The sequence below is a fragment of the Dama dama genome, chromosome 1 (assembly GCF_033118175.1).
Source record: "Dama dama isolate Ldn47 chromosome 1, ASM3311817v1, whole genome shotgun sequence".
NCBI lineage: Eukaryota > Metazoa > Chordata > Mammalia > Artiodactyla > Cervidae > Dama > Dama dama.
Genome location: NC_083681.1, coordinates 38,323,014 through 38,342,819, shown reverse-complemented (window position 1 = coordinate 38,342,819; position 19,806 = coordinate 38,323,014). Strand labels below are relative to the sequence as shown.

Sequence of the window (19,806 nt, the reverse complement as noted above, 5' to 3'; positions counted from 1 at the left end):
TGTGAATTTTAGAAACAGCTTGCCTAGTTTTATGGGGAAAAAAAACAAAAGAAACTACATGGTTTCATTAAATTCAGACCTTAGCCTAGGGAGAACCAACATCTTTGTGTTGTCTTCTTATCCAAGAACATAGTTATTCATTTGTCAAAGTCTCCTCTTTAGCTCTGTAGGGGAGCAGAATTTGCCACCCTAAAATTCATCTCTATGACATACTGTTTTAAGCTGATTATTTTCAGAGAAACTGCAGACTTGGGAAAATCTCTAAAACCTCAGTGAAGTTTACATTTTTTAGGGAAAACTCCAATTGTAAGGGTGTCTCTGTACCAGAAAATGAACAAAACTCCAGAAACTCTTGGGAGAAGTCAACAACTTAAATCTGCGTCACACTTGCGTGTTTATTGTGCTCTTCTTGGTAACCTCCCAGAACTGACTTTTCCCCACCTGGATCATCCTCTTTCGTCTTTAGCTGAGAAAGGTATTTAACCTGAGGGCTTCAGCCATTTTGGCAAGTTACTCAGTGTTGTGAGGCCCCTCTCATGTATATATGTTTTTAAATTTTGTCTGAATTTTTGTTAATTCTTAGATATACAAGAGGAATGCAGAAATTTACAGGAAAATTTCTTTCTCCCTGACAGCTCCTTCACGAAAGTTTTAATGTTTTCCCCACTCATCTTTTGCAAGTTCTTGTTATGTTTAAAAGGGGCTTCCCTGGTGGCTCAGCTGGTAAAGAATCTGCCTGCAATGCGGGTGACCTGGGTTTGATCCCTGGGTTGGGAAGATCCCCTAGAGAAGGGAAAGGTTACACATTCCAGTATTTATTATGTTATGTTTATTCCCAGTATTTTATTTTTTTTGAAATTGAAAAATAGTACTTTTTCTTCCGTATATCTACTAATGGTTGCTCTATATATAACAGCTATTGATTTTTTGTATGTAAATCTTATATCCCGCGTTAAGTCATGTTAACTCTTTGTGACCCCATGGACTGCAGCACACCAGGCTTCCTGGTCCTTCAGTATCTCCTGGAGTTTGCTCAAACTCATGTCCATTGAGTCAGTGATATCATCCATTTCATCCTCTGTCATCCGCTTCTCCTTCCCTCAATCTTTCCCAGCATCAGGGTCTTTTCCAGTGAATCAGCTCTTTGCATCTGGTGGCCAAAGTACTGGACCTCAGTTTCAGCATCAGTCCTTCCAATGAATATTCAGGGTTGATTCCTTCAGGATTGACTGGTTTGATCTCCTTGCTGTCCAAGGGACTCTTCTCCAGCACCACAATTCAAAAGCATCAATTCTTCAGTGCTTAAGCCTTCCTTCTGGTCCAACTCTCACACCTGTACATGACTACTGGAAAAATCATAGCTTTGATGATAGGAACCTTTGTCAGCAAATAGCATATTACTTTATTAAATAATCTTACTTTCTATTTCTTTTCATAGATTGTACAGGAATACAGTCATATTATCTGCAAATAAAAAGTTTTACTCTTTCGAAGTCTCTTAATCTAATGTTACTGTGCTAGAGAACACCTTCAATACAATGTGAAAATAGAATGGTGAAAGTGGACTCCTTTTCTTGTTTATAACTTTAAGGGAATCCCTCCAATGTTTTCACATCAGTTTTGGAATGTGTATATATAATACATGATGAGGGACAGGGAGGCCTGGCGTGCTGTAGTCCATGGGGTTGCAAAGAGTCGGACACAACTGGGTGACTGAACAACAACATATATAATACACATTATAGTTATACTATTTGCTATATATATATAGTATATTGTAGAGTATATATATGCTGTTTGCATGTGTGGGTATATATAAAAAGTGAAGTTGCTCACTCGTGTCCGACTCCTTGGGACCCCATGGACTGCAGCCCACCAGGCTCCTCTGCCCATGGGATTTTCCAGGCAAGAGTACTGGAGTGGGTTGCCATTGCCTTCTCCGGTGGGTATGTATATATATATATATATATATATATATATATAGTTGTTGTTGTTGTTGTCACACCATGCAGCATGTGGAATCTTAGTTCCCTGATTAGATATTGAACCTCCACCATGGCCTTAAGCGTGGAGTCTTAACCACTGTACCACCAGGGAAGTCCCCTAGAGGTGTATATGTGTATATATTGATGTATTCATTCTATCAATTTGTATTTCACTCAATGCTAAATTTTGTCAAGTATCTTTTCAGTATGTATGAGCTTGTCCATATGAGTTTTCTCTGTAAATGATTAATAATAATAACATTTTCTAATATTGAACCATTCATATATTCCTAGAGTAAACTTGACTTGATTGGAATGTATTAATTTTTAAATGTACTATTGGATCCTTTCTTAGTAACTTATTTAGGACATTTAAATTGACATCCAGGGGAGTTCCCTGGTGGTCCAGTGATTCAGAGACTCCGTGCTTCCAATGCAAGGGACACAAGTTGATTCCTGATCTGGAAACTAAGATTCCATATGCTGAGTGAAGCAGCCAAAAGAAAAAAATTTCCTTTTCATTTCTATGCTCTCTCTAGCTCTCTCTCTAGTCACTAAGTTGTGTCTGACTTGTGCGACCCATGGACTGTAGCCTGCCAGGCTCCTCTGTCCATGGAATTATCCAGGCAAGAATACTAGAGTGGGTTGCCATTTCCTCCTCCATTCTATGCTCTAGAAGAGCTCAAATAGTTTTCTGAAGGTCATCTTTGGCAACTTTTCCTTTATGAAAACTAGACTCTGGTAAATTATGTTTTCATGGAGATTATCCATTTCATTCAGGTCTTCAAACTTCTTTGCACTGAGTTTTACAAATCAATTTCTTACAATTATTAAAATTCTCTTTCAGGAAAGAGATGTAACTTTATGAACATTAAATTTGAAATGCAGAAAATTTTCATTTATCACAAAATATTATTTTGTTTGTTTTTAGTGTTCCTCCCAATATTTTTTTTTCTTTTTTTTTCCCAATATTTTATTATCAAAAATTTCAAACAGAAAAGTTGAAAGAATTATAGAAGAAACACCCTTAAACAGTCTAGATGCTAGAATTTACATTTTCCTATATTGCTTTATCACATGTTGACCCATTTACCCTAATTCCCCTCATTCAGCCATTCTTTTTTTTAACCATGCATGTAAAAATGTAAAAACCATTAACTTGGGGTCATACAAAACAGATGGTGGGCCAAATTTCACCTGTGAAGTATAAAATTGTTGACCCTTGATTTAGCATATGGATTTTTAAAAAAAGGATACAACCTATTGGTCTTATTTTCTATTGTCTAACTCATTAATTCCTGCTTATCCAGAATTTGTAATTTTTCCTTCTACTTTCCTTTGGTTTGCTGTTTTTCTAATTTACAAAAAGCATGCCTAGCTCATTCTCAAGATTTATTTTTTCATCTAAACAAGTACATAGGGCTATGAATTTTCTTCTGAAGACAACTGCAGCTGTATTCCATAGATTCTGATGTTTTTATCATGTTTTCTAGAAATTCTCCAATTATTGTTTGTGTTTTCCCCCTGTCTAGTGATTATTTTACAATTTTAATTTCAAGATACAAAGGCAATTTTGGTTTTATTATTCCGTTATTAATACCCATTCTTATTATCTTATGCTCAGATAATGAAATCTATAATATTTATACTTCTGAAATTTTTCAAAGTTCAACTTTTGATCCATTGCGTGGTCAATTTTCATCAACATGTATAAAAATGGCATACTCTATTATCAGATATAAAATTTGATGTGTATTCCTCAGTTCTACCTTACTGATTATGCAGTACAGACGACTCTTTTTGGCCTCACTCTAGGGCACGCAGGATCTTAGTTCCCCAACCAAGGATTAAGCCTGTGTTCCCTGCAGTGGAAGAGTGGAGTCCTAACCACTGAACAACCAGCAAATTCTTAGTATAGGTCTTCTTTATCTTTATTTTTTGAGATCCACTTGATTTGTCTTAGGTTGAGAGAAGTGAATTCGTTTTTTAGTATTAATATACATCCATACATTTTTCCTTGTACCTCTTGCCATTTTTGCTTCATCAAAGATACTGTTGTTTGGTGCAACAGTTATTCATAATTATTGTAACTTCTTCTAGAGTCAGAGTCTTTAGGAGTGAAGTCTTTAGGAGTCTTTAAAGAGTGAATTTCTTTGTCTTGCTTATGCTTTCTGCCTTGAATTTTACCTTGTTTTATTAAGATCATGAGTCATGCTTTCTATTTGCATTTGCCTGGTATGACCTTACTCATCCTTACATTCTTAACTTTTTTTTTTTTAGATGTTTCTCATATACAACATAACTATATCATCAAGTTATCTCTGTGATCCAATTTGAATACAGTTTTAATAGGTAAGATAAGCCTTTTTAGTTCTCTCATATAATCTGTTCTTTATTAAAATATTAATTTTAGTTCTCCTGACATTTAGGAAGGCTTGTATTTTTTTTTTTTTTTTTTTGTGGGCTTGTATTTTTGATTTAGTGGTCATCTTTATGCTTATACCTTTATATAATATGTTTGGATAATATCTGCTTCTCTTCTAAGAATAATAAATTAACATGGATGTTTTCTTCTTCCATGTCTTCCAGTACCCAATTTTAAGCAGTATTACTACCATTTACTTTTATACTCTTAAATTTACTCAAACATTTACTACTTGATTTGTCAAATTATATTCTTTGACTTCTAACTATTATACATGAAGCAATGAGATTTATTCTACTTTCCACCCTTTTTTCCTCTCATTTATTTTTGTTAGATACATTATTTCCACACTGTCAGAGTATAAACTTTTACACATTATTTTGTTGCACTTATTCCAACCTTTGTTTTAGTGTTAGTACTATAGTTAAATACATTCAATTCTTATCACTAGCCCTTTTGCTGATGTTTCCCCAGTCATCACTTGGTTGACTGAAATTTGCCCTTCCACCTGGTTAATCATTTTGGTTATGTAGAACTTTAGGTCCAAAATCAGACCAAATTAAGGGGCTGCCAATTGACGGCTCCAATCCCTATGTAGAAGCACCACTACCTCCCAGACATAGTACTCAATTTATTTAAACATTTACTTTAGCACTGGGAGCACATTCTATAGCTGCACAAACAAGAAGAGAAAGCAGTATGGGGACAGGAGCATCAACATGATTTCTTTCCACTCTTGCTGTCCTTAATGTACTACTCTCCTTGGCTACTTGCTTTTTCCATAATCAGCTGTGAAGAATGAGCTCCTATCTCTACCTCAGGCTTTGTCTATGCATGGTCCTATTGTGGTTCTTTCAATATTATCCAATTTACATTCCATCTTTTAGAACCTGGAAGTAGCTGATTCACTAATATATCCCTCCAACCCCATCATCAATGCCTTTATCCCTTTTTCTATCCTTTTGGTTATTTCAGTGGCATTTGTAGAGAAGAATTAAGTATGCTCAGTTGCCATCTTGAACCATAAGTGAATTCTAACATTTTAAGTTAGTAGCTCACCACTGACTGATCAGAGAGAAGGCATTCTCACTATAGTAGATCAATAGTCTGTTACTATATAGTTCCAAAAAAGAAATATTATCCATTATGGATTACTTATTAAATTCATGTTAATTTATATTTTTCTAAAATTGCAGTATTTTATTTTTACCAGTTAAAATTGGCTGAAAATAGTCAAGTATGCCAGTATGAAAACAACTTTATGAACTGTAAGTTCAGTTCAGTCGCTCACATGAACTATAAAGCATAGTATAACTTATTGGGTGTGAGTAAGAAGAATAAGAGATGGTCTGATGACCTCCTGACAAGAATGTGCATCTTACAAAGAAGCTCCTTCATCCCTCTTCAGAAGAGAAGAGACTACACAAAAAGAAGTACCTGGGACAGAGCCGCAGTTCTTACCTCATGGATGTGAAATGCCCAGAATGCTGTAGATCACCACCATTGTTAGCCATGTGCTAACTGGGACTCTGGCACAGTCAGCAAGACTCCGCCAGCCCACAGCAGGAAAAACAAGGCTTACAAAAGGATGCTCCTTCAGATGGAAGCACTAAAAGCACTCTGAATCAGGATAAGTGAGGAACCATCCCAATAAACAGTTTGGATTAAAAAAATACATGCATGAGGTGAAAGAGGGCCATGCTCTTCATTTCCCTGTCTGAACGCCTACTTCCTTGGCCATAAAATGAGCACATCAAGTGAGATTAGACCTCTTCTAACATTAACAAGTTGTGAATCTACATATTTAAATGATTTTCATCAGGTTTACATTAACTTGATTAGGGAAAAATACATTTCCTTAGATGCAAGGTAAAGAAAATAAATAGCATCTATCTATCTATCTATATCTATCTCACATTTTATTAATCCAGTCATCTGTTACTGGGCACTTGGGTTGCCTCCATGTTCACAAGACAGGTTTTTTTGTTTTTATTTTGTTTTTTTGGCCATATATCACGTGGGATCTTGGCTCCCTGACCAGGGATCGAACCTGTGTCCCTTGCATTGGAACCACAGAGTCTTAACCACTGGACCGACAGGGAAGTCCCAAGACATAGTTTTAATGGGTGGACACATAGGTTAGTTAGGACCTATGGGACACAAAGAACAGTTTTAAGGGAACATCTGAAAAGCTCCCTTGCTCTCCCAAAAACAATCCAAGCTCAGTATCTTGAAAGGACACGGGCAAAGAACATGTAATTCCATAAGCCAGCCTTAAGATAAAGCTAGTATCATCTGGAAAGCAAACTTGAGGGATGTGAAGAAACAGGATTTTTATTACATCATTAAGCATCTAGGTCATGCTACCTGTCATTTTTTAACACATTATCATATATCATTATCAATATTATATCATTATTATATATCATAGGACCCTCATATGTAGGAAGAATGATACAACTCTTATGAAACTATAGTAGGAAGTAAGACTTGAAAGTATTAGCAGGTTTTATATTAAATATACTATATAAATATATATTCTGTCATCTACCACTGCCATCTAATAAAATACCTCTGTAGTCCAAACTCACTTATTTGGGTTCTAATTTCTTTGGTCCACTATGAAACTGGACTGGATTGTGTGGTAACACAGACAATACCTGATTAGAAAGGAGCTGGCACTGGCATTGGAGGCAAATATATCAGAAAGGATCAAGCTGGAGTCAAGAATGGATGACAGGTACCTGGTGCTCAATAAGAGGTTAAAAAGTCAGGACACTGATGCAAGAGCTGCCATTTGCACCTCTGTTTTCCTCAGATAATTCCACTTTATAAGTCATAAGACTTATAAGGAAAAAACAATAGCTAATGCATATGATTATAGTAGTACTGCTTTTAAAGGTACATCTCTGTTCATTTGGTTTTATGATGCTGTGATTCCTGTCCAAACACATAATTAAATAAGGTTTGGGGGTGAGGGGAACAGCTTGTTCCACAAAACATCTGTGTACTTTCAGCGTCTTTCTGCACAGATGAGGTAGGGCTGGGGTTGCAATGTCATGCCTAACCTGGGCTTCAGGTTTGGAACCAGTTCATGTGGAAAATGCAAATGAAACCTCTGAAGCAATGTTGTGAAAAACAGGAACATTTCCATCCGAGCCAGCTGTTCTCCAAGACAATGTCTTCTCCCTAAACAGAAAGCAGGCATAATAGTTTTTAAATTATTTACCAAAACTTATGTTTAATACATATCTTTCAGGAACTCTGGTATTTAAGGAATGTTAGAGGAAGTTAAGTGGGCCTTAGGAAGCATCACTACGAACAAAGCTAGTGGAAGTGATGGAATTCCAGTTGAACTATTTCAAATCCTAAAAGATGATGCTTTGAAAGTGCTGCACTCAAAATGCCAGCAAATTTAGAAAACTCAGCAGTGGCCACAGGACTGGAAAAGGCCAGATTTCATTCCAATCCCAAAGAAAGGCAATCCCAAAGAATGCTCAAACTACTGCACAATTGTACTCATCTCACACACTAGCAAAGTAATGCTCAAAATTCTTCAAGCCAGGCTTCAGCAATACGTGAACCGTGAACTTCCAGATGTTCAAGCTGGTTTTAGAAAAGGCAGAGGAACCAGAGATCAAATTGCCAACATCCGCTGGATCATCAAAAAAGCAAGAGAGTTCAAGAAAAACATCTATTTCTGCTTTATTGACTATGCCAAAGCCTTCTGACTGTGTGGATCACAATAAACTGTGGAAAATTCTGAGAGATGGGAATACCAGACCACCTGACCTCCCTCTTGAGAAACCTGTATGGAGGTCAGGAAGCAACAGAATTGGACATGGAACAACAGATTGGTTCCAAATAGGAAAAGGAGTACATCAAAGCTGTATACTGTCACCCTGCTTATTTAACTTATATGCAGAGTACATCATGAGAAATCCTGGGCTGGATGAAGCACAAGCTGGAATCAAGATTGCCGGGAGAAATATCAATAACCTCAGATATGCAGATGACACCACCCTTATGACAGAGAGTGAAGAAGAACTAAAGAGCCTCTTGATGAAAGTGCAAGAGGAGAGTGAAAAAGTTGGCTTAAAGCTCAACATTCAGAAAACTAAGATCATGGCATCTGGTCCCATCACTTCATGGCAAATAGATGAGGAAACAATGGAAACAGTGGCTGACTTTATTGTTTTGGGCTCCAAAACCACTGCAGATGGTGATTGCAGCCAAGAAACTAAAAGATGCTTCCTCCTTGGCAAGAAAGTTATGACCAGCCTAGACAGTATATTAAAAAGCAGAGACATCACTTTGCCAACAAACGTCTGTCTAGTCAAAGCTATGGTTTTTCCAGCAGTCATGCATGGATGTAAGAGTTGGACTATAAAGAAAGCTGAGTGCCGAAGAATTGATGCTTTTGAACTATGGTGTTGGAGAAGACTCTTGAGAGTCCCTTGGACTGCAAGATCCAACCAGTCCATCCTAAAGGAGATCAGTCCTGAGTGTTCATTGGAAGGACTGATGTTGAAGCTGAAACTCCAATACTTTGGCCACCTGATGCGAAGAGCTAACTCATTGGAAAAGACTCTGATGCTGGGAAAGACTGAAGGCAGGAGGAAAAGAGGATGACAGGGGATGAGATGGTTGGATGGCATCACCGACTCAATGGACATGAGTCTGAGTAAACTCCAGGAGTTGGTGATGGACAGAGAGGCCTGGTGTGCCGTGGTCCATGGGGTCGCAAAGAGTCGGACACGACTGAGCGACTGAACTGAACTGAGAGGAAGTTATGTTCATTAAAGGATTTTCTTAAGCCCCAAAGAATATAAATGGGCCCTAGCATTTCAGTTCCCAGGGCCCATTTTTTACCTTCTTTTGTCAGGTCATGTACTTTTGTAAGCTCATTAGTTCCATTCTCTGCTTTCTTTGCAACGGAGCCTGAGATATGCCATGAAAGATCTAAGGTGTGACACTTAGTTCTACTGACCCAGGAAAAGTTCATTTCATTTCAAATGACTGTATGTGTACCCTTCCCCAGTGAAAAGATTTCTCCAAGCCATCTTCCATGGGTCTTGTGATCTGTGTACTTTTTCACAGGAGATGCAATGTTTTTGGAAATGAGGTATAATAATTAAAAGTCACGAGAGCTTGATTCCAGTTTCACTTCAAATTATGATGCCATTCCTGTCCCTGGGTCTCAGTTTCTCAAGGTGCCTGTTACTGACTTCCAGCTCTACAAATTTCATAAGCAAGAGTTTCAAAAGAAACCAGAGCTTCTCATCAGTTACTTTCTAGCTGCTAAATTATGCCTTGTTTATTTTGAGTAGAAACAGGTGTTAATGACATCTAATTAAACCGTTCTCTCCTTAAGAGTCAATGCTGTTTTCAAAGTTGGGATATTAATTCTACAACAGAATGCTTCAGATTAAGATGTTATACATAATGAATCATCACTATACTTTGTTCTCAAGTTAAGCCCCTGTGAAAAAGCTCTCTTACCTAGGGAAAAGGGAACCAAAGCTTCCTTCTTGGCAAAATATCCACTGCTGTCCAGAAATCGCTCTGGATAGAATATTTCTGGGTCTCTCCAATACTTTTCGTCAAAGTGTACAGAATAAAGATTTGTGATTACTGTTGTGCCTTTAGGAATGGAATAACCACGTACAACTGCATCCTCAGAGGTTGCATGGAAAATCCCTAACGGCACTATGTTACAGAATCTTAAAACTTCATGCAAAACTGCCTCGGTATAAGGCATTTTACACTTGTCATCCCAAGAAAGCTTCCCACTGGGTCCTATAATTAAGTCAATCTCTTTCTGAACTTGTCCTGTAAGAGAAAAAGTGTTCCCATTATTATGCAATTCTTAGAATTATATCTAAAGTAACCTCTCTTTAGGATAAAACAAATGATAACCAGCTAACATGGTATGGGTAATTCAGATTCAGATTTTTCATTATCTGGGAGTTCTATTTAAACACATGCCACATATCTTACACAACCAGTACCTAATTGTGAAACACACATTATAGGTAATAAAAATAAAAATTAAATCTAGAATTAGAATAACATTACTCTGATCAAGGAAAAGAACGAAGCATTAGAAACTTCAAATAAAAAAGACCAGGGTTGGTAATGTTCATTGCAGCACTATTTACAACAGCAAAGACATGGAAACAACCCAATTATCCATCAACAGATAAATGGATAAAGTTGTGATACACACACACACACACACATATATACACAATGGAATATTACTCAGTGAATTAAAGGGACATATTTGAGTCTGTTCTAATGAGGTGGATGAACCTAGAAACTATTATACAGAGTGAGGTAAGTCTGAAAGAGAAAAACAAATATTGTATATTAATGCATATATCTGGAATCTAGAAAGATGATACTGATGAACCTATGTGTAGGGCAGCAATGGGGACTCAGGGGCTTCCCTGGGGCTCAAACAGTAAAGAATCTGCCTGCAAGGCAGGAGACCTGGGTTTGATCCCTGGGTTGGGAAAAATCTCCTGGAGAAGGGAATGGCTACCCACTCCAGTATTCTGGCCTGGTCAATTCCATGGACAGAGGAGCCTAACGGGCTACATACATTCTGTGGGGTCACAAAGAGTTGGGCACAACTGAGTGACTTTCACTTTCAATGGAGACACAGACATGGAGAACAGATTTGTGGGCATGGGGTTGGGGGTAAGGAGAGGGTGGGACAAATGGAGAGTAGTATGGAAACATATAGACTACACATGTAAATAGTCAGTGGGAATTCAAATCTGGGCTCTGTAACCTAGAGAGGTGGGTTAGGGTGGGACGTAGGAGGGAGGTTCAAGAGGGAGGGGACATATGTATACCTATGGTTGATTCACGTTGATGTATGGCAGAAACCAACACAATATTGTAAAACAATAATCTTTCACTTAAAAATAAATAATAATTTTTAAAAAGCCAGGGTTGGGACTTTCCTGGCAGTTCAGCTATAAAGACTACATGCTTCCACTGCAGAGGGTATGGGTTCAATCCTTGGTTGGGAAACTAAGATTCTGCATGCTGCGTGGTGTAACCAAAACCAAATCAAAACAAACAAACAAAAAATCCCAAAAAAACAGGGTTCAGGTTCTGGCTTAGAACTAGAAGGAAGTGGGCAAATCAGTCACTTAGGCTTTTCCCTCATTTATAATACAGGTATTGTAAGATTTATATCTGAGATTTTTACATGAATTAATAGTTTTAAAAACCTTATAGTTATTCAGTACTAGCTATTCAGTACTTCTCTTTTTGGATAGCATAGCAGGAGTTCCTAACTAAAATGCTTTGTATACAGTCAAAGACTGTAAAACACGTGTGGGCCCTAAACGTAAGCACAGATCTTAAGATCATGCAAATCCTCACCTTGAATGTTAGGATAAAGGGCCATGAAAAGAACTGCCCACCGTAGCACATTAGTTGTAGTTTCAGTTCCAGCAATGATGAGTTCACCCACAGAAAAAATTAGGTTTTCTTTGGAGAAAGTAGATGATGGGTCATTTTCACTTCTTTCCATCTCATCTAAATAAGCATCAACAAAATGCTGAGGTAACTGCGGTTTTCTGTTGATGGAAGTTTTTTCAATAAGCCTAGAGAGAAAGTCATAGACCACAGCTGCATTTCTAAACAGTTGTTGATGTTTTCCAAAAGGTAAGATGCCAATCCATGGAAAGGCATTATAGAGGAAGACTGAGGCACTGGCAGCTAGTTCCACATTTTCACTAAATAACTCAATCATGTGCTGAAAATCAGTGTCTTCATAAGTGAATCGTTCTCCAAAAATGACTAGATTGGTTATGTTTGAAACAGCATTTGTTACTAATTGTTTTAAGTCAAAAGGGCTACCATTGTATGTTTCAACAGCATCAATGAAAAATTTGGTTTCTTCTAAGATTTTAGATTCAAAAGATTTCTGGCCATATCCAAAACAGCGAAAGCTATTTACAGCTAATTTTCTGTGATCAATCCATCCTCGGCCATATCTGGCATTGAGTAAGCCTGAAAAAAAGAAAAAGAAAAGGGAGGGTTAGTAATTTTTCTCCCAATTATCTTTTTACAAAACTATTAAAAATTTTTATTAGTCCTATATCCCTGTATCTAACAGTTAAAAAATGCTATGGTGGCAGAGTGGGGTTGGGGAGGAGATGGTTATTCATTCGTCTTCAAATTTTCTATAAAACTAAAACTAGACCCAGCAGTCAAGCCCTATTCTTTACTCCTCAGTAGCCATGGAATACTATAAACAGATAAACTTATCTATACTTCCCTAGGGACAGGCAGAAAAGACCTATAATCTCCATCACCAGAAATTGAACTATGTTGTGTAATTCAACCTGGGTGAAGTAGGCACGGATGACTTTATTATTCAACTTCTACCACAAGCCTATTTTACAACAAATGACTGTGTGCGCTATTGGCAACTTTTTATTCTAGACTAAACACATACTTGAAAAATCATCCTTATAGAATTAGAAATTTTCTGCTTTAAGAGACTAGATTTTAGAATACAAATTACTCTCATTAAAGGCATATGTAACCTGATAATATAACTGGCAGAAGCAAGGATGGCCTGAATGAGGTAGTGGAAAGACTCAACCCAAAAGGAGGTGCTAAAGGACTAAATGTGCTGCCAATTCCCAGTGTGATGGTATCAGGCGGTGGGGCCTTTGGGAAGTAATTAGGTCATGAGCCCTCATGAATGAGTTTGTTGTTGTTTTCTGTTTGCTAAGTCATATCAGACTCTTTTTGACTCCATGCACTGTAGCCTGTCAGGCTTCACTGCCCATGGGATTTTCCCAGCAAGAATACGGGAGTGGGTAATTTCCTTCTCCAGGGGATCTTCCTGACTGAGGGATTGAACTGCTGTCTCCTGTATTGGCAGGCGGATTCTTTACCACTGTGCCACCAGGGAAGCCCAATTAGGTCATGAGCTCTCATGAATGAGCTCAGTGCCCTTATAAGAAGGGATGTGGGTGGAGATGATTGCCCTTGGTTTTTTGAGGATACAGGGAGAAGACAGCAGTCTACAGTCTATGGGAAGCAGGCTCTTTGTAGACACTGTTCTGCTAGCACCTTGATCTTGAATTCCATAGCCTCCAGATCTGTGACAATAAATGTTTATTGTTTAAGCCACTCATTCTCTGTATTTTTGTTATAGCAGCCCAAACTAAGAAGACAAACATGAAACTCAAACTTCTAATGTTGATATTACTTGCCTTAAAATTTCAGAGTCTCCACAGAACACTCTGCTGTTCTGATATGTCTACTATGGAATATTTTCTCTTTAAATCAACTATCAATAAAAAAAATATCTTCAGCACAAATATTTATGTAACATGTAGTTCACTTGGAATTTCATTTATAATTGGTACATAGGTCTACCTATCATGAAAAATGTCATGTTCTCTAGTCTACCTGAGGTGCCTATGTAATTCACATTTCAACAACTTTTGTGCAACAGCTGTTGCACAAAATTTAGAACTTATGATAAAGTTAACCATACATAAGAGGGTCTTTAAGGCCGTGCAACAATCTTATATTCCATACTCTCTTTTCTTCTCCATACTCCCAGATGACTATTCACTCAACATGAATGTATTTCTGGAGCTAAAGTGCCAGGGATATATCAGTAAACAAAAGAGGCAAAGATATCTCTTTCTCATGGACCTTACATACTAGTGAGGAGAGTCAAACAAATTCTTTGGCAAGGTGAGAGACGTAAGAGTGGTCAGGGAAACACTCCGTGAGAAGGTGACATAAGTAAAGGCATAGAGGATGGAAGTGAGTCAAGCAGATATCCAAGGAAAGATCACTGCAGGTAGAGAACTAGTGCACAGGCACTGAGATGACACCAAGCCCAAGGGAAATGTACGCATATAGGATACGTGTCTGAAACAAATGCATATGGTTACATATAAGATGGTACACAGGAACCTGACTATAAGCCTACACTGACCAATCTGTATGCCTAGGCATGGGCCAAACCCACCAAAAAGGGGCCACTTTTTCCTATTCAAGCAGTGGGTTTATGGTAGCTCTGATTTCCCAGTTCCAAGTATATACAGTTCAGTGTACATGTATCTTAAAATCACACATTTAGGAAATTCCCTGGTGGTTCAGTGGTTAGGACTCCACACTTTCACTGTCATTTGCCTGGGTTCAATCCCTTGTTAGGAACTAAGATCCCATAAGCTGCACATTGTGGCCAAAAACCAAAAAAACCCACATCTAATTTTCTGTTTTTTTCTCTTATTATTTCTTTGAAAATCTTAAGCTGAATACTTACTAATTCTTCATGATAAAACTAGTCTAAACTATAAATTTATAGTTTCAAAAAACACTTCAGTACAGTTCAGTTCAGTCGCTCAGTCGTGGCTGACTCTTTGCGACTCCATGGACTGCCGCACACCAGGCCTCCCTGTCCATCACCAACTCCCAGAGCTTACTCAAACTCATGTCAATCAAATCAGTGATGCCACCCAACTATCTCATCCTCTGTCGTCCCCTTCTCCTCCTGCCTTCAATCTTTCCCAGATTCAGGGTCTTTTCAAATGAGTCAATTCTTCCCATCAGGTGGCCAAAGTATCAAACTTTCTTCAGCTTCAGCATCAGTCCTTCCAATAAAGAATCTGGACTGATTTCCTTTAGGATGGACTGGTTAGACTTCCTTGCAGTCCAAGGGACTCTCAAGGGTCTTCTCTAACATGACAGTTCAAAAGCATCAATTCTTCAGTGCTCAGCTTTGTTTACAGTCCAACTCTCACATCCATACATGACTATGGGAAAAACCATAGCTTTGACAAAACGGACCTTTGTTGGCAAAGTAATGTCTCTGCTTTTTAATATGCTGTCTAGGTTGGTCATAGTTTTTCTTCCAAGGAGCAAGTGTCTTTTAATTTCATGGCTACAGTCACCATCTGCAGTGATTTTGGAGCCCAAAAGTATAAAGTCTCTCACTGTTTCCACTATTTCCCCACCTATTTGCCATGAAGTCATGGGACTGGATGCCATGATCTTAGTTTTCTGAATGTTGAGTTCACTCTCCTCTTTCATTTTCATTAAGAGTCTCTTTAGTTCTTCTTCGCTTTCAGCCATAAGGATGGTGTGTCTTCTGCACATCTGAGGTTACTGATATTTCTCCTGGCAATCTTGATTACAGCCTGTGCTTCATCCAGCTCAGAATTATGCATGATATACTCTGCATATAAGTTAAATAAGCAGGGTGAAAATATACAGTCTGTTGTTCCATGTCCAGTTCTAACTGCTGCTTCTTGATCTGCATATAGATTGCTCAGGAGGCAGGTAAGGTGGTCTGGTATTCCCATCTCTTGAAGAATTTTCCACAGTTTGTTGTGATCTACACAGTCAAAGGCTTTGGTGTAGTCAATAAAGCAGAAATAGATGTTTTTCTGGAACTCTCTTGCTTTTTTGATGATCCAATGGATGTTGGCATTTGATCTTTGGTTCCTCTGCCTTTTCTAAATCCAGCTTGAACATCTGGAAGTTCATGGTTCACATACTGCTGAAGCCTGGCTTGGAGAATTTTGAGCATTACTTTGCCAGTATGTGAGATGACTGTAATTGTGTGGTAGTTTGAACATTCTTTGGCATTTCCTTTCTTTGGGACTGGAAATTCTTTGGGATTGGAAATTCTCTGGGATTACACCCTTTCCAGTGGCGTAAGATAGCAGAGTAGAAGGACATGTGCTCACCGTCTCCTGTGAGAACTCCAAAACTACAACTCACTGCTGAACAACCAACTGGAGAATGTTGGATCCCACCAAAAAAAGATGCCCCACGTCCAAGGGCAAAGGCGAAGCCCCAGCAAGAGGGTAGGAGGGGTGAAATCGTGTTTAGAATCAAACCCCTTACCCACCAGAGACACTCAGAGGGCTCAAACACACCTTGTGCACACCAGGACCCAGAGATCCCACAGAGACTGAGCCAGAGCTGTGTATGAGTGTCTCCTGCGAAGGTATGGGCCAGCAGTGGCCTGCCGCAGGCACAAGAGCTCTGGGTGCAGTAGACCTGGGTATGGATGGCATAAGCCCTCTTGGAGGAGGTCTCCATCAACCCCACCATAGAGCCGCCAGAACTTACACAGGACTGGGGAAACAGACTCTTGGAGGGCACGAACAGAACCTTGTGTGCACCAGAACCCAGGAGAAAGGAGCAGTGACCCCACAAGAGACTGACCCAGACTTGCCTGGGAGTGTCCAGGAGTCTGTGGTGGAAGCATGGGTCAACAGTGACCTGCTTCAGGGTCAGGGGCACTGAATGCAGCAGTGCCTGCATGGGACCTTTTGAAGGAGGTTGCCATTATCTTCATTACCTCCATTATAGTTTGACCTCAGGTCAAACAACAGGGAGGGAACACAGCTCTGCCCATCAATAGAAAATTGGATTAAAAATTTACTGAGCATGGTCCTGCCCATCAAAACAAGACCCAGATTCCACCTCAGTCAGTCTCTCCCATCAGGAAGCTTCCATAACCTCTTATCCTTATCCATCAGAGGATAGACAGAATGAAAACCACAATCACAGAAAACTAACCAAACTGATCACATGGAACCCAGCCTTGTCTAACTTAATGAAACTATGAGCCATGCCATGTAGGGCCACCCAAGATGGGAGGGTCACAGTGGAGAGTTCCAACAAAACGAGGTCCACTGGAAAACAAACGGCAAACCACTTCAGCATTCTTGCCTTGAGAACCCCATGAACAGCATGAAAAGGCAAAAGGATAGGACACTGAAAGAAGAACTCCCCAGGTTGGTAGATGCCCAATATGCTACGGGAGATCAGTTCAGTTCAGTTGCTCAGTCGTGTCCAACTCTTTGTGACCCCATGGACTGCAACATGCCAGGCCTCCCTGTCCATCACCAACTCCCAGAGCTTACTCAAACTCATGTCAGTCAAATCAGTGATGCCACCCAACCATCTAATCCTTTGTCGTCCCCTTCTCCTCCTGCCTTCAATCTTTCCCAGCATCAGGGTCTTTTCCAATGAGTCAGCTCTTCCCATCAGGTGGCCAAAGTATTGGAGTTTCAGTTTCAACATCAGTCCTTCCAATGAGCACTCAGGACTGATCTCCTTTAGGAAGGACTGGTTGGATCTCCTTGCAGTCCAAGGGACTCTCAAGAGTCTTCTCCAACACCACAGTTCAAAAGCATCAATTCTTCGGTGCTCAGCTTTCTTTATAGTCCACCTCTCACATCCATATGTGACTACTGGAAGCATCACAGCCTTGACTAGACGGACCTTTGTTGACAAAGTAATATCTCTGCTTTTTAATATGCTGACTAGATTGGTCATAACTTTCCTGCCAAGGAGTAAGCATCTTTTAATTTCATGGCTGCAATCACCATCTGCCGTGATTTTGGAGCCCAAAACAATAAAGTCAGCCACTGTTCCCCATCTATTTGCCTTGAAGTGATGGGACCGGATGTCATGATCTTAGTTTTCTGAATGTTGAGCTTTAAGCCAACTTTTTCACTCTCCTCATTCACGTTCATCAAGAGGCTCTTTAGTTCTTCTTTGCTTTCTGCCATAAATAAGGGTGGTGTCATCTGCATATCTGAGGTTATTGATATTTCTCCCGGCAATCTTGATTCCAGCTTGTGCTTCTTCCAGCTCAGCATTTCTCATGATGTACTCTGCATATAAGTTAAATAAGCAGGGTGACAGTATATAGGCTTGATGTACTCATTTTCCTATTTGGAACCAGTCTGTTGTTCCATGTCCTGTTCTGTTGCTTCCTGACCTGCATACAGATTTCTCAAGAGGCAGGTTAGGTGGTCTGGTAATCCCTCTCTCTCAGAATTTTCCATGGTTTATTGTGATCCACACAGTCAAAGGCTTTGGCATAGTCAATAAAGCAGAAATAGACGTTTTTCTGGAACTCTCTTGCTTTTTCAATGATCCAGCGGATATTGGCAATTTCATCTCTGGTTCCTCTGCCTTTTCTAAAACCAGCTTGAACACCTGGAAGTTCATGGTTCACGTATTGTTGAAGTCTGGCTTGCAGAATTTTGAACATTACTTTACTAGCGTGTGAGATGAGTGCAACTATGCAGTAGTTTGTGCATTCTTTGGCTTTGCCTTTCTTTGGGATTGGAATGAAATCTGACCTTTTCCATTCCTGTGGCCACTTCTGAGTTTTCCAAATTTGCTGGCATTTTGAGTGCAGCAATTTCACAGCATCATCTTTTAGGATTTGAAATAGCTCAACTGGAATTCCATCACCTCCACTAGTTCGTAGTGATGCTTCCTAAGGCTCACTTGACTTCACATTCCAGGATGTCTGGCTCTAGGTGAGTGATCACACCATCGTGGTTATCTGGGTCATGAATATCTTTTTTGTATAGTTCTTCTGTGTATTCTTGCCACCTCTTCTTTATATCTTCTGCTTCTGTTAGGTCCATACCATTGCTGTCCCTTATTGTGCCCATCTTTCCACGATATGTTCGCTTAGTATCTCTAATTTTCTTGAAGAGATCTCTAGTCTTTCCCATTCTATTGTTTTCCTCTATTTCTTTCCACTGATCACTGAGGAAGGCTTTCTTATCTCTCCTTGCTATTCTTTGAAGCTCTACATTCAAATAGGTGTATCTTTCCTTTTCTCCTTTGCTTTTCACTTCTCTTCTTTTCACAGCTGTTTGTAAGGACTCCTCAGACAGCCATTTTGCCTTTTTGCATTTCTTTTTCTTAGGGATGGTCTTATCCCTGTCTCCTGTACTATGTCATGAACCTCCATCCATAGTTCATCAGGCACTCTATCAGATCTAATCCCTTGAATCTATTTCTCACTTCCACTGTATAATTGTAAGGGATTTGATTTAGGTCATACTTGAATGCACTAGTGGAGAAATAACTCCAGAAAGAATGAAGAGACGGAGCCAAAGGAAAACAACACCCAGTTGTGGATGTGACTGGTGATGGAAGTAAAGTCCAATGCTGTAAAGAGCAATATTGCATAGGAACCTGGAATGTTAGGTCCATGAATCAAGGCAAACTGGAAGTGGTCAAACAGGAGATGGCAAGAGTGAACACTGACATTTTAGGAATCAGTGAACTAAAATAGACTGGAATGGGTGAATTTAACTCAGATGACCATTATATCTACTACTGTGGGCAAGAATCCCTTAGAAGAATGGAGCAGCCACCACAGTCATCAAAAGAGTCTGAAATGCAGTACTTGGATGCAATCTCAAAAATGACAGAAGGATTTCTGTTCATTTCCAAGGCAAACCATTCAATATCACAGCAATCCAAGTCTATGCCCCAACCAGTAATGCTGAAGAAGCTTAAGTTGAACGGTTCTATGAAGACCTACAAGACCTTCTTGAACTAACACCCACC

The 19,806-nt window shown here is 39.2% G+C and overlaps 1 protein-coding gene across 4 annotated transcripts in view; it reads right to left on the bottom strand.

The window, feature by feature from the left end:
* Positions 1-812: 812 nt before the first annotated feature.
* LOC133059696 (vitamin D 25-hydroxylase) overlaps positions 813-19,806 on the bottom strand; it is a 30,708-nt gene continuing 11,714 nt past the window's right edge. Inside the window, exons 3-6 of one of the 4 annotated variants that reach the window (XM_061147166.1) lie at positions 11,812-12,444; positions 9,913-10,242; positions 7,479-7,599; positions 813-1,346 (exon numbers count right to left, since the gene is read on the bottom strand). In XM_061147166.1, coding sequence (XP_061003149.1) covers positions 1,328-1,346; positions 7,479-7,599; positions 9,913-10,242; positions 11,812-12,444 — 1,103 coding nt within the window. In that variant the 3' untranslated portion in view covers positions 813-1,327. Of the gene's footprint in view, positions 7,600-9,912; positions 10,243-11,811; positions 12,445-19,806 lie in introns of all 4 variants that reach the window. The other 3 variants (XM_061147177.1, XM_061147155.1, XM_061147187.1) reach the window with 3 other exon arrangements.